The 15146-nt window shown below is 46.4% G+C and overlaps 2 protein-coding genes across 2 annotated transcripts in view; both read right to left on the bottom strand.

The window, feature by feature from the left end:
• The window catches only part of LOC117385933 (deleted in malignant brain tumors 1 protein-like), a 434825-nt gene that overhangs the window by 40995 nt on the left and 378684 nt on the right, over positions 1-15146 (bottom strand). The window lies entirely within an intron of this gene.
• Positions 3696-15146, bottom strand: part of trpc5a (transient receptor potential cation channel, subfamily C, member 5a) — a 62410-nt gene continuing 50959 nt past the window's right edge. The window contains exons 15-17 of the mRNA XM_033984046.2: positions 11858-11899; positions 7340-7429; positions 3696-4721 (exon numbers count right to left, since the gene is read on the bottom strand). Coding sequence (XP_033839937.1) covers positions 3696-4721; positions 7340-7429; positions 11858-11899 — 1158 coding nt within the window. The remainder of the gene's footprint in view (positions 4722-7339; positions 7430-11857; positions 11900-15146) is intronic.

The raw sequence follows: 15146 nt of genomic DNA, 5'->3' as shown, positions 1-15146 counted from the left end.
ATCAGACGAGACGATCGTTTCTCATCTTATCTTAAATTATTATTATTATTTTATTATTATTATTATTATTATTATTATTATTATTAGTATGATTATTACTAGAAGTGTTATTCGAAGAAAAGATAGTTCCTTGGCCCTTAATGATGCAGAGAGAGAGAGTGCAGTGGATCCGTGCTGTTTTTTCAGTCCAAAAAAACCCATTTTCGGAAAAAAAACAAACAAAATCATTCCACTTAAAGGAAAAACTGGGATCAGAGTCAACGTTATTCCAATCGATCCAAATCCGATGCAAATCCCGTAAGGTTAAAGGGTGAACAAAAGCACGTGTATAGAGCTCCTCGTTTCGGAAATCCCGCTCGTTCCCATCTCAAAAAATAAAATAAAAATTAAAAAATGAAGGGGTCGTACGAGTATCCCATGCGTTTGTCGTTTTCGATGCAAGACGAGGCTAAAGTTTGACAGAAGGCAGTTGGATGTCACAGCGTTCCGAGTTGTTTACTTCCGTTAGCGTTCCCTGTAGCGCTAACGTATTTCCATATAAATCACGTCAAGGAGAGATAACGGGAGGTAACGATTAACCTCCGTGTCATGGGGTTTTGTTTGTTTTTTTTGAGCGAAAGTGCGTTAAGGTTTTAAACAAAGCTAAAGATACCGACGAAAGAAGGGGGCGGGGTTAAGACGTTTGACCTTTGAACCCGTTTAGACGTTGAGGGATGATGCGGCGGTCGACGAGCCAAACCCCGACAGCTCTGATTCTTGCATAAAAATAAGATTAAGGTGCTTTTTCAAATGAGAATCGGTTCTTTTTCGATAATACGGGGTAAAAGGTGCGTTTCAGAAAAGGCAAAGTTAACGAGGTCCCGCTTCATAAAAAACTACAACTTCGGTTCGAGCATCAACAAAGACTTCAGACTTCACAACGAGGAAATAGTTTAGAATTAAAGAGGAACTACTGTGACCGAAAGGACAGAGCTAACATGCTAACAGGAAGTGAGCATGTGCGCGCTTCCTGCTCCGTCGACTCACGAAAACGTCGCTAATCTCTCATCATTTTGGTCTTAAATGTTCGCGTTAACCCGCTCTACACGATCCCGGGGTTTTTATTTCGCCATTTCATCCGTAAAATAAAAATAACAGACCAATCCGGTACCTAGCGTTAGCAACAGGTTTGATTGACAGCGTTGCTAAGCGTCCGCTCGCCGTTAAACCAGTGATGCGGGCAGAAAGGGGCGTTACCTTCAACGGCGTCGCTCCCGATTGGCTCTTTGGTTGCTATGATACTCGCGGTCTGAACTGGGCGCCGAAATTAGCCGCTATAACCGCTAGCCTCGATTAGCTTCATTGGACTGATGATGAACGCTGTGGGTGACGTCACGCTCACTTAGTCCACTTCTTTATCCAGTCTGTGCTCATTTTATTATAATTTGCACGTTTTAATATTCATCTAAAACGACTTAATTAAAAGAAACAAATCCGCCGACGTCCGTGTTAGAAAAACCGCGACGTCCAACGGGAGCGGACGGCGCCGTGAAGTTTTCAGGATCTACGATAGCGACAAGTAAAAAGAAATTAAAACTGGAGAAGGAAGTGCGTACGTCACAGTGGGCGTGTACGTCACAGTGGGCGTGTACGTCACAGTGGGCGTGTACCTCACAGTGGGCGTGTACGTCACAGTGGGCGTGTACGTCACAGTGGGCGTGTACCTCACAGTGGGCGTGTACGTCACAGTGGGCGTGTACGAGCGGCAGTAAAAACGGGGCTAGATCGACAAAATGGCGTCCTGATAAACTTATTCATTATAATTTAAGTCTTTGTTCATGCTTTATTCATGTTAATTAAGGTGTAGTTATTATAAAACATGACCCGACACTACATATATCACTCTTATATCACTCTTAAAGGTGAACACTGTAACTTTTCTGATAGAAAGTCCACCGCCGGATTGTCTCCATGGAGATTTAAACGCCTCGCCGAGTATTTCCCACAGTGTGACGTTTAACTTTTTATGCATCTCCGTGACGACAAGCAGTTAACTCCACCCAGACACGTTACAGGTCAGATCTGTGGAGAGGCAAGCCCCATCGTCACCTGTAACAGACTCACCGAACATTCACTGTCCTTGGGCGAGACGCTCCGCCCACGCCCCGCCTCAGTGCTCTCATAGCGTTGCATCTTTTACTATTATTATTTTACTTTTTGTTGCTTTCAGATTTAATTTCTGTTGCGTTTTAAAGTGGAACTAAACACTAAATCTGTTTATTTCACCGTTAAACTGTGTAAATGGAGTTTTTAAAGAGAATTATCTACTAATCTAGTCATTTTTTGTTAACTTTAGTACAAACTCTAGGTAAATTTGCAGCTTTTTTGGTCCCAAACGGTTAAATCTTAGTGTGTGGCCTCTGTGAGTTCAAGTAGTTAGAGACATCACACAAAACTACCCTGATTACAAACACCTGGCTGCAGGGGGCGGAGTTTAAGTGTGGATATCTGTTAGATTAATCACACTGGTGCGTTTACCTCCTGACTCCGCCCCTCTTTCTCCTCCTCCCTCACTCTCCCCTTTAGTCCTCCAGACCACGCCCCTCCTCCCTTTAGTCCTCCAGACCACGCCTCTCCTCCCTTTAGTCCTCCAGACCACGCCTCTCCTCCCTTTAGTCCTCCAGACCCTGAGCCTCCTCCTCCCTCACTCTCCCCTTTAGTCCTCCAGACCACGCCCCTCCTCCCTTTAGTCCTCCAGACCCTGAGCCTCCTCCTCCCCGTCACTCTCCCCTTTAGTCCTCCAGACCCTACGCCTCCTCCTCCCTTTAGTCCTCCAGACCCTGAGCCTCCTCCTCCCTCACTCTCCCCTTTAGTCCTCCAGACCCTGAGCCTCCTCCTCCCTTTTGTCCTCCAGACCCCGCTCCTCCTCCTCCCCCTTCCTCTCCCCTTTACTCCTCCACACCCCTCCCATTTCACCACCTCTATTTGAAACGCGGTTGTGGGCGGAGTTTAGGCGTTTAGTTCCACTTTAATCACTTTCCTTTTGAACAACGAGAGAAATGGAAAGGTTTAAAAATAAGATCCTTCAACAAAAACTCGCTTTGATAAAACAGAACCAGCTTCAAAAACAACCGAACTGTCACTTTAGACTCTGCGGACGCGATGCAACGACATGAGTCTGAAGAAAACTGACATCGACATAACAGTTCATCGACTTTAAAGTGCTAGCATCATCTAAGAAGTCGTTTACTAAAGCTACGGGCTAACTACGCTATGCTAAGTACCACATACAGTCATGCCAAACACTTGTAAAGAATGGGAGAGTAAATACTTCAATGTCATGCGGTTTTTGTGATGGCGGCTACATGTCAAGGCAATAGTACGTTTCGCTATCGTTTGCTAACGCTAAAAGCTAGTCGTTTTACAATGCTAGTTAGTTTTGAACTCTGTTGAAATGAGGCGGAGACCGTTTCTCGATTAAAAAACGTACAAATAAATACTTTTTTTTCCGTTAAATGCTTAAATAGTGATCTAGAGTAACATGCTGGTGAAGTTGTCCCGATGACATCAAACTGCCTTCAGAGAAAATCCGCTAAAAATCCGATTGCGTCCATCTTTGAATCCAGGCTCCTCCCACCTCTCTCTCTGTCTCTCGCCGTTATTTTCCAAAAACAAACAAAAACAAAAGCAATAACAGTCACGTGACCCAGCCCGTCCTATAGCTGCGTCGTCACGGATTCCTCTATGACCTCGCAGCTGTCCTCCATGACATCATCACAAGGCCCCACCCACCCGCCCATTAACGATCCCCGCCCGCTTCCTGAAATTTGCTCCGCCGCCGACAACCCCGCCACCCCTTCCATCCCCATCCCGCCTCCGCCGCCCTGGAAAACGTCCTCGCTGGAATCCAAGAGCCGCGCGCTGGATTCGGACATGTTGGAAGCGCAGTGCAGCGATTGGCAGGGGCAGGGCGGGGGGCGGGGCAGGGCGGCGAGCAGGGAATCGCGTCCGTTCGTGCGGCGCGAGGGGGAAAACGCGGCGCCGATGCTGTCCACGGATCGGCCGACTTCGTGCAGGTGCGGCTCGCTTCTCGTCACGTGACCGAAATCGGCGTGTCCGTGGCTCCCCAGCGGTCGCAGCAGCCCGTCGGAAATCGTGAAGCTCGGGGAGGTTTGCAGAGGTAACGGGACGGGCGGAGCTTTGCGTTTCGATCTGGAGAACAGGTAGGACAATCGCTTGAAGGAGTCCGTTTTCCCGCCCGTGGTCGACATCTGCTGCAGCCGGCTTCGCGCTCTGGCCAGGGACGACGTGAACGAAGTCGACGCTAGCATGGTGGCCGACGTCGTGGACAGTACGTTTGTTTTCAACCCGTTGCTTTTCGGTTTTCCGTCCTCGTCTTCCTCTTCCAAACCCCATCCCAGCCCCTCATCCGGCCCGCCTGCTTTCTCCGAAGAAGGCATCCCGGAAATCGATCGCACCAACGCAGAAACGCCCAAATTAGATCCTGCTCCTGAGTCTTCCTCCAGCGGAACCATGAAGCTAACGCCTTTGGACGGTTTTTGGGATTTTTCTCCAGTTCCTCCTCCTCCAACGTCGCCGGATTCGCTGTCGTCTTCCGATGCGGTGTTGCCATCTTCTCTCGCCGTCTCGCTGGAAGAAGAGTAGTTCCTTCGCGGAGGTCGCCGGTTTCCCAGAAGGTCCAAGACTTCGTAGCGGAAACTGGAGATGTCCTGCTTCAGCTCCTAAAACGACAAACGACAGAAAATGTGTTTTTTTTTTGCTCTTTTACTGAAGTATAAGTAAAAGTATCACATGAAAAAATCGACTTAAAAGTATTAAAGTACTTGTTTTAAAGTTACTAAAGGGGAGGAGTGATGATGGAAGAGGGGCGGAGTCTGGACTAAAGGGGCGGAGTCTGGAGGTATAAGGAACAGTGTGATTGGTCTAGGATAAAAGTAAAAAGTAAAAGTATTTCACGCTGATTTTGAGTCGTTTTTAAAGCTTCAAATGTGGTGATTTTGAACAGAAACACTTAAATTGCTGTTTTTTTTTAGCTGTTTTCTTATTTGTACGTTTTTAATTTTGCTTAAACTACGATTGTGTTAAAAATAAACCCTCAGGTCTCACACAATAAGAAAATACTTTTACTTTTCAGCCCAGTTAAACATGTAGTGGAGTAGAAAGTACAGATACTGCTCTCAAATGTACTGAAGTAAAAGTAAAAAGTAAAGTGTAGATACCTCAAATGTGTACTTAAATACTGTACTACTATGTGACGGAGCTTTGAGTGTGTTGAGATTATTTTTTGTACTTTTTCAAGCAGTAAAGACTCGACAAACACACCCTGGTACAGTTAAAGACAAATATAAAACATATATTTAAATGTTTACATATTTTCTGTCACTTTCCTGAGTTTAAACGATCATGAAACTGTAAATTACATAAAGACGTTTTACTGCTGTGTTGTTATTTCTTGCTTTTTGGCCCTAATTGCTTCCTGTTCTTTGCCTCCACGCAGCGTCGTGTTCAATCAGTGACCCCATCTCTCACGGGTCAAACGCACACGACATTACATCATGAGGTGACACAAAGATTATACTCTGACACGAGACGACGGTTACACTCTGAGACAAGGCGACGGTTACACTCGGGCACGAGACGACGATTACACTCTGACACGAGGCGATGATTACACTCCGACACGAGACGACGGTTACACTCCGACACGAGACGACGGTTACACTCCGACACGAGACGACGGTTACAGTCCGACATGAGACGACGTCCAACACGAGACGACGGTTACGCTCTGACACGAGACGATGGTTACACTCCGACACAAGACGACGGTTACACTCTGATGATTACACTTCACCTGACTCTCCCCCTGAGCCCCATCAAGTTATAGAAATGTAAACAAAAACAAGCATTTTTTTCTGCTCCTCTGTCTCTGCTCCTCTGACTCTGCTCCTCTGTCTCTGCTCCTCTGTCTCTGCTCCTCTGTCTCTGCTCCTCTGTCTTTGCTCCTCTGTCTTTGCTCCTCTGACTCTGCTCCTCTGTCTCTGCTCCTCTGTCTCTGCTCCTCTGTCTCTGCTCCTCTGTCTCTGCTCCTCTGTCTCTGCTCCTCTGTCTCTGCTCCTCTGTCTTTGCTCCTCTGGTTCTCTGCTCCTTCCTCCTTCTTTCTCTGAGCGGTCCACCTCTCCACAGATCTAACCATCATCACTGGCTTGTCTATATGGCAGTATATATGTTTAATGCCATATTTTGGAACATTCCGGGCACAATATCAACTCCATGAAGAAAAGAAACTGGCAGACGCTCTTCCAGAAAAATTACAAATTACAAAAAAAACAAATGTTCTAACGCAAATGATTCTATAAATGAAGGTGTGTGGAGTTTAAAAACACAGTGGAGCACTTCCTGTATCACCACATGATGACATCACAAGGTGGAACAGAGTGTTTTGAGTTTGAGAGAAGAACTCAGCCTAAGTGTGTTTTTCTTCTCAGGACTCGGGCTGATGTTAGCTTAGCACGTTTTTGTTCTGTCCTAAATCTCCTCACACTGAAAAATACACAGAACTCGGAATGTTGTGATTTTCTCCTTATTCAAAAGCCCAAAGGAAATATTCCACTTCAAAAGCAGCACATCCCAAAACTCCAGAGGCTCCGTCCTGGGACCAGAGCAGAGCCGAGTGTCAGGAGACGAGGATTTAACAGGAAAAGAGCAGAAAAAACATCCACCAGGAGGTTTGGGAAGTTTATACGGAAGAAATATTAAGTACTACAATATATCTGAAGAGTGTGTACTGCTACGGGGTATTAAAGAGGAGGTATTTACTTCTGTGGGGTATTAAAGAGGAGGTATTTACTTCTGTGGGGTATTAAAGAGGAGGTATTTACTTCTATGGGGTATTAAAGAGGAGGTATTTACTTCTGTGGGGTATTAAAGAGGAGGTATTTACCTCTGTGGGGTATTAAAGAGGAGGTATTTACTTCTGTGGGGTATTAAAGAGGAGGTATTTACTTCTATGGGGTATTAAAGAGGAGGTATTTACTTCTGTGGGGTATTAAAGAGGAGGTATTTACTTCTGTGGGGTATTAAAGAGGAGGTATTTACTTCTGTGGGGTATTAAAGAGGAGGTATTTCTGTGGGGTATTAAAGAGGAGGTATTTACTTCTGTGGGGTATTAAAGTGGAGGTATTTACTTTTATCACAACAAAATCAGCCTGAATCCCGCTAATGAATCTACTTCTCTCAAACTGAAAACACTCTGTTCCACCTTGTGATGTCATGAGGTGATACAGGAAGTGCACCTCCCCCCCCCCCCCCCACACACGCACACACAAAGTCGTCCCACCTTAAAGTTCTCCTCGGTGAGCCCCTCGTCCGTCTTGGCGCTCCGGATCATCGCCGCCACGTACCTCTTCACCAGGCTACGGATCACTTCCTGTTTGGAGACAGTCGCCATGGTTACACGTCTGTTATAACACTGAGGTCAACGAGTCAGGATGAAACAGGGAGGGGGGCGTTTCGAGAATTACTTCTACTTTTCAGAGTACTTTTATCTCAGAGTATTTTTGCTCCTACTTGAGTACTGTTTGTATTGAAGTAGCAGTACTTTTACTCGAGTAAAAGTCCTGATTCCTCTTTTGATTTAGTTTGGATCATTTTTGGGTCTGTCTGATTGTCCTTCAACAGTTACTCTTTAAGTTACTCGAGTTGTACTTTTCCCAAATACTTTATACTTTTACTTGGATCATTTCTTGGACGACTGCTTTGTACTTCTACTTGAGTAATATTATTTGGAGTAAACATTTTATCGACTCTGTGCTGTTTCATTTCTTGTGTAATTGTTTTGAAGGAACTACTTTTTATTGGCAGAACATAAAGTAAAAGTAGTAAAGTACTGTATGTAAGTAGAGTGTAAAATGGATACTTTTACTTTTACTTGAGTACATTTGAGCGCAGTATCTGTACTTTCTATTTCAGTCGTTTCTGTTGAACAAAATTCAACTCAAATCTTTATCAAAATCACCACATTTGAAGTTTTAAAGACTCAAAATCTGTGAGAAATACTTTTATTCTTTAAGTACATTTCCTCCTGTCTCCACTGTTCTCCTTCTACACTTATCTCCTCTCCTCCTCTCTTCCTCTTCTCTTCCTCTCCTCCTTTTGTCTCCTCTCCTCCTCTTGTCTCCCCTCTTGTCTCCTCCTCTCGTCTCCTCTCCGCCTCTTGTCTCCTCCTCTTGTCTCCACCTCTTGTCTCTTCTCCTCCTCTTGTCTCCTCCTCTTGTCTCCTCTCCTCCTCTTGTCTCCACCTCTTGTCTCCTCCTCTTGTCTCTTCTCCTCTTCTTGTCTCCTCCTCTTGTCTCCTCTTCTTGTCTCCTCTCCTCCTGTCTCCTCCTCTTGTCTCCTCTCTTCTCCTCTCCTCCTCTTGTCTCCACCTCTTGTCTCCTCCTCTTGTCTCCTCCTCTTGTCTCTTCTCCTCCTCTTGTCTCCACCTCTTGTCTCCTCCTCTTGTCTCTTCTCCTCCTCTTGTCTCTTCTCCTCCTCTTGTCTCCTCCTCTTGTCTCCTCTTGTCTCCTCCTCTTGTCTCCTCCTCTTGTCTCTTCTCCTCCTCTTGTCTCCACCTCTTGTCTCCTCCTCTTGTCTCTTCTCCTCCTCTTGTCTCCTCCTCTTGTCTCCTCTTGTCTCCTCCTCTTGTCTCCTCCTCTTGTCTCTTCTCCTCCTCTTGTCTCTTCTCCTCCTCTTGTCTCTTCTCCTCCTCTTGTCTCTTCTCCTCCTCTTGTCTCCTCCTCTTGTCTCCTCCTCTTGTCTCTTCTCCTCCTCTTGTCTCCTCCTCTTGTCTCCTCCTCTCCTCCTCCTCTCCTCCTCCTCTTGTCTCCTCTCGTCTCCTCTCCTCCTCTTGTCTCCTCCTCTCCTCCTCCTCTTGTCTCCTCCTCTTGTCTCCTCTTGTCTCCTCCTCTTGTCTCCTCTTGTCTCCTCTCCTCCTCTTGTCTCCTCCTCTTGTCTCCTCTTGTCTCCTCTCCTCCTCTTGTCTCCTCCTCTTGTCTCCTCTCCTCCTCTTGTCTCCTCTTGTCTCCTCCTCTTATCTCCTCCTCTTGTCACCTCCTCTTGTCTTGTCTATTCCTCTCCTCTCCTCTTCTTGTCTCCTCCTCTCCTCTCTTCCTCTTGTCTCCTCCTCTTGTCTCCTCTCCTCCTCTTGTCTCCACCTCTTGTCTCCTCCTCTTGTCTCTTCTCCTCCTCTTGTCTCCTCCTCTTGTCTCCTCTTGTCTCCTCCTCTTGTCTCTTCTCCTCCTCTTGTCTCCTCCTCTTGTCTCCTCCTCTTGTCTCCTCCTCTTGTCTCCTCCTCTTGTCTCCTCCTCTTGTCTCCTCCTCTTGTCTCCTCCTCTTGTCTCCTCTCCTCCTCTTGTCTCCTCTCCTCCTCTTGTCTCCTCCTCCTGTCTCCTCCTCTTGTCTCCTCTCCTCCTCTTGTCTCCTCCTCTTGTCTCTTCTCCTCCTGTCTCCTCTCCTCCTCTTGTCTCCTCTCCTCCTGTCTCCTCTCCTCCTCTTGTCTCCTCTCCTCCTCTTGTCTCCTCTCCTCCTCCTGTCTCCTCTCCTCCTCCTGTCTCCTCCTCCTGTCTCCTCCTCCTGTCTCCTCCTCTTGTCTCCTCTCTTCCTCTTGTCTCCTCCTCTCCTCTTGTCTCCTTTCCTCCTCTTGTCTTTTCTCTTCCTCTCCTCCTCTTGTCTCCTCTCCTCCCCTTCCCCTCTCCTCCTCTTGTCTCCTCCTCTTGTCTCCTCCTCTTGTCTCCTCCTCTTGTCTCCTCTTGTCTCCTCCTCTTGTCTCCTCCTCTTGTCTCCTCCTCTTGTCTCCTCTCCTCCTCTTGTCTCCTCCTCTTGTCTCCTCCTCTTGTCTCCTCTCCTCCTCTTGTCTCCTCCTCTTGTCTCCACCTCTTGTCTCCTCCTCTTGTCTCTTCTCCTCCTCTTGTCTCCTCCTCTTGTCTCCTCTTGTCTCCTCCTCTTGTCTCCTCCTCTTGTCTCCTCCTCTTGTCTCCTCTCCTCCTCTTGTCTCCTCCTCCTGTCTCCTCCTCTTGTCTCCTCTCCTCCTCCTCTTGTCTCCTCCTCTTTGTGTCATTCCAAACGTTTAATTCCACTTGTTTTTCTTTTCCTTTTGTACTGTTCCGCCGTCGTCTCTTGTACTTTTACTCAAACGGGAGCGGTTCTTGCGGTTCTTGCGCCGCCGCCTCCCTCAGACGGCCCGCTCGGTGTCGATGTTGTGTTTTTGTGGCGAAGCGCTCGTCTCCGTTGGCGTTTCGGGACTAAACGGCGTGACCTGTATTGATTCGCGCGGATTCGCTCAATTCCAGGGACATTTGGTGCCGGAGAGACGGTGCCAGTCCTCCCACTCTCCACCTGTGTGCGGGCCAACCTGCCACTCTGCCAGCGCATCACAGAGCCGCGCCGCTAACCACGCCGCTAACGCCGCTAACGCCAGATACGACACACGCCAAATCGAACGCACAGCGGCCAATCAGAGCTGAGAAAAGTGAAGATGCAAATGGGTTTAGACGATGCTCCCACTCGTTTATCTCGTCACATCAGACTCACAAACAGCTCAGAATATTTGTGTTTTTGTTTTTTTGTTGTTTTTTGTTGCCTCGTTAGCTCCAGGTTTAGTTTAAAGCTGCGGATAAAACTGTCACGCTGCTTTAAGAGCTAATGCTAATGCTAGTGCTAATGTCGTGAGGGGCGGGGTCTGGAGGAGTAAAGGGGAGAGTGAGGGGCGGGGTCTGGAGGAGTAAAGGGGAGAGTGAGGGGCGGGGTCTGGAGGAGTAAAGGGGGCAAAGAAAAGTGACAATGGAGGACTAAATGGAAGAAGAGGAGACATCTAGAGGACTAAAGGGGGGGAAAAGGGCAGCGTCTGCAGGACTAAAGGGAGGAAGAGGAGTGGCATCTAGAGGACTAAAGGGGGGAAGAAGAGCTGTGTTGGAGGACTAAAGGTGGGGAAGAGGGGTGACGTCTAGAGGACTAAAGGGGAGAGTGAGGGAGGAGGATGGGCGGGGTCTGGAGAACTAAAGGGGGGAGTAGGAGTGGCCTCTGGAGGACTAAAGGGGGAGTAGGAGTGGTGTCTGGAGGACTAAATGGAGAAAGAAGGACGGAGTCTGTAGGACTAAAGAGGGGAGGGGGAGCGGCATTTGGAGGACTAAAGGGGAGAGTGACGGGCAGGGTCTGGAGGACTAAAGGGAGTAAGAGGAGTGATGTTTGGAGGAGTAAAGAGGGAAAGAGGAGTAGAGTCTGGAGGACTAAAGGGAGGAAGAGGAGTGGTATCTGGAGGACTAAAGGGAGTAGCAGGGTTGGGGTCTGGACGACAAAAGGGGAGAAAAGGGGCGGGGTTTAGAGGGCTAACAAGGTCAAGAGGGGCGGGGTTTAGAGGGCTAACAAGGTCAAGAGGGGCGGGGTTTAGAGGGCTAACAGGGTCAAGAGGGGCGGGGTTCGGAGGACTATAGGGGAAGTAAAAGGAGCAATGTGATCTGGTGGTCTAACAGGTGTCCACGCTTCAAACTCCGCCCCCTGCAGCCAGGTGTTTGTGATCTGAAACACCTGTCTGTAATCAGGCCAGTCTTTCGTGATGTCACCAGCTACTTGAAGTCACAGAGGTCACCGGAGGCGGCGCACGCTTAAGATTTAACCGTTTGGGACCAGAAAGAAAACAAAACACACACAAAAACACAACTCCAGGTCTGTTTTTGAGGAGGAAACAACAATAGAACATGGATTAAAGCTGCAAGAGTCAGTTTTGTGTCACACGGGAGCTTTAAATATCGAGCGTTTGTGATGTAACGGTCACAAAAGGTTAAAGTTCATGCAGGATTGTTAAGTTCGAAGTCGCTCTCACCTGATAATGCTGGTTTTGGATCAGGCTGTCTGCGTGTCGCTCCTGCAAAAAAAGCAAAACACAGTTACACTTTGAAACTTATAACTCCAATTTCAACTTCATAAATGATAAAGCGCCAGGCCGTGGGGTTAAAATATCGATCACGCACAAATGAGAACGAATGAACGAATGAACGAATGAACGAATGAGCGAATGAACGAATGAACTCGCCGATCGCTCTCGTCGCTGCTTCAAAATCAGATTATCGTTTCAGATTCAGCCCCCGGACGTTCACATGTGAGCGCCTCCTTCACACCGTCTGTCCCACTTTATCTGCTCCTCTACGGGGATTAATGCGTCTCGTCGCCGCTCCGTCTTGTCACCGCCGTCTCGTTTAACGGGAAACGACACGAGAAAATCCTCCAGGAGCGAAAGGATTTGAGTATTTTGAGGAGTAAAAGTGAAGCAGGAGTTAAAGGTTAAACTAAACTACGGACACGGTTTTATTTTTAAATAGAGCGGTGGAAGTGGGAGGAGTCTGGAGGAGTAAAGGGGAGGAGGAGGGAGGAGGAGGCGCAGGACCAGGAGGACTAAAGAGGAAAGTGATGGAGGAGGCGCAGGATCTAGAAGACTAAAGGGGAAAGTGATGGAGGAGGCGCAGGATCTGGAGGACTAAAGAGAAAAGTGATGGAGGAGGCGCAGGACCAGGAGGACTAAAGGGGAGAGTAATGGAGGAGGCGCAGAATCTGCAGGACTAAAGGGGAGAGTAATGGAGGAGGCGCAGGATCAAGAGGACTAAAGGGGAGAGTGATGGAGGAGGTGCAGGATCTGGAGGACAAAAGAGGAAAGTGATGGAGGAGGCGCAGGATCTGGAGGACTAAAGAGGAAAGTGATGGAGGAGGCGCAGGATCTGGAGGACTAAAGGGGAGAGTAATGGAGGAGGTGCAGGATCTAGAAGACTAAAGGGGAAAGTGATGGAGGAGGCGCAGGATCTGGAGGACTAAAGAGGAGAGTAATGGAGGAGGCGCAGGATCTGGAGGACTAAAGAGGAAAGTGATGGAGGAGGCGCAGGATCTGGAGGACTAAAGGGGAGAGTGAGGAGTCTGGAGGAGGCGCAGGATCAGGAGGACTAAAGGGGAGAGTGAGGAGTCTGGAGGAGGCGCAGGATCAGGAGGACTAAAGGGGAGAGTGAGGAGTCTGGAGGAGGCGCAGGATCTAAAGGACTAAAGGGGAGAGTGAGGAGTCTGGAGGAGGCGCAGGATCTAAAGGACTAAAGGGGAGAGTGAGGAGTCTGAAGGAGGCGCAGGATCAGGAGGACTAAAGTGTATTATCTCGTTGTTTCAGTTTGATAATTTATTTTCCGTCTTACTTCCTGTATTTTCTTCTAAACGTTGCTTGGGTCAGTGTTGCTCCCCGTGCGTCCGGTTGTTCTTATGTAACACCGGGAGCAGATGCAGATGAAGGAGACGCTCAACCTGCTGCGCCTCCTCTCACAGCTGAGGCCCGTGTTCGGAGATCCCACGGGACCTCACGACTCAATCCGCCGCACGAGACGATTTGAACGAACGCAACCGACAAATCAATTCACATTATCCTCTGTCCTGTTTCACTACTGCACATCACACCAGGTTTGTGAAGTCGTAGTGTACAGTTTTGTGTCATATTTTTGTATATTTACAGAGGATTGTCGCGTGTGACAGATCTCTAGATGACTCAAACACGCGTGGATGACTCTAAAACCTCTTCGGACGTGTTTGTGATGAGGGATAACGGCGTTAGAACATGGGACAAAGTGAAAAAAGTCGATTACACCGCACACGACCTCGCGCTTGTCGTCGTCACGCTCACATGTAACAGCCTGGTGTGAGTTTATGTGTCAAAATTATGCCGATTTATTCAATATTTGACATTTGTTCAGCAGAAGTACACACCATATTCAGTAGTTTAAAGTCTTTAGTTTAATTCACAGTTAGCGGTGCCTAAAGGGACAGAGCTGACTTTTTAACCCGGTCCCTAACATGAACTTGCCTGGTACGTATAGATTTATGTTGCTCTGTCGCGTCTTAAACCCGGTCAACTGTGATCATCCAATCAGATTTATTCATTTCAGTGACACGTGTGAAACGAAGGAGCTCATTGGTCACCTCTGATTTACAAATAAAATCACATTTATCTCACGTCAAACTAACAGAGTTTTGCAGAAATCCTCCATGTTTTTCAGACCCCTGTGATTTTTATTTTTTATTTTTTCCCTATTTTTTTTCCAGTGACATTTGGGTTATTTTTAGGTACTATGCTTGAGTTCTGAACTTTGTATTCTGTTTTTTTTATGTATTTTAAATTTTTGGGGATAATTCTGCTTCACGGTTCTGTTTCAGTATTATCGTTTACCGTCTATTTACTTCAGCAATATTCAAAATGTGTTATTGTGACAGGCCCGACTTTGAAAAGTATTGAAGAAATGTGTATTCTGCATTCGAGGCAAAACCTTAACCAAATCCTAATCCATTGTTTTATTTTATTTATTTTTTTATTTTATTTATGTTTTCCATTTTTAATTTTTTAATTTTTTAATTTAATTTTATTTTATTTCATTTCATTTTTTTTATTTTATTTTATTTCATTTTGTTTTATTTAGTTGTTATTTATTATTTTAATTTTATTTTTTTAATTACATTTTTAAGTATTTGTTTTTATTTATTTTTTATTTTTTATTTTGTTTTATTTCATTTTGTTTTGTTTTTATGTATTATTTTAATTGTATTTATTTTTTATTAATTTTTTTAAGTATTTGTTTTTATTTATTTATTTTTAATTTTTATTTTATTATTTTATTAATTTATTTATTTATCAGGGACCATGGACAAATTCATTAATCTTACAAAAGAAAAGATGATTTGTACCAGATTTAGCTGCTGGTAAAAAACACACATTTCATCACAATTAAATTATAAAACTATCAGTTCCTCATTAATATTTGCTGCTAAATACAATAAAATGTCCCCATGTCCAGCACAGTGTTTCCTACAGTTTAAACACATAAAAAACTCAATCTGTGCAGGTTTTATAGAACAAATCCATCGTACTTTTTAACCCTGTCCCTAAACTTCGTTCTCGTTTGCTAGCACTGAGCTAAATCCGCGCGGCGCATGTTAGCCGTGTAGCGAGCGCAGAGCGTCTGTGGACATCAGCCTGACAGAACACAGGGCTGAGTCACACCCCAGGGAGCGGTTTGGCAGAGACCAGCCGTGTCCTTCAGCCTCCAGCTCGCTGCTCCCAGACGCTCCGCCCGAACATAACACCGCCTCTC

This window comes from Periophthalmus magnuspinnatus, chromosome 18 (genome assembly GCF_009829125.3).
Source record: "Periophthalmus magnuspinnatus isolate fPerMag1 chromosome 18, fPerMag1.2.pri, whole genome shotgun sequence".
In the NCBI taxonomy this organism is placed as follows: Eukaryota; Metazoa; Chordata; class Actinopteri; order Gobiiformes; family Gobiidae; genus Periophthalmus; species Periophthalmus magnuspinnatus.
The sequence above is the reverse complement of the archived record's forward strand: the minus strand, read 5'-3'. Positions and strand labels throughout refer to the sequence as shown.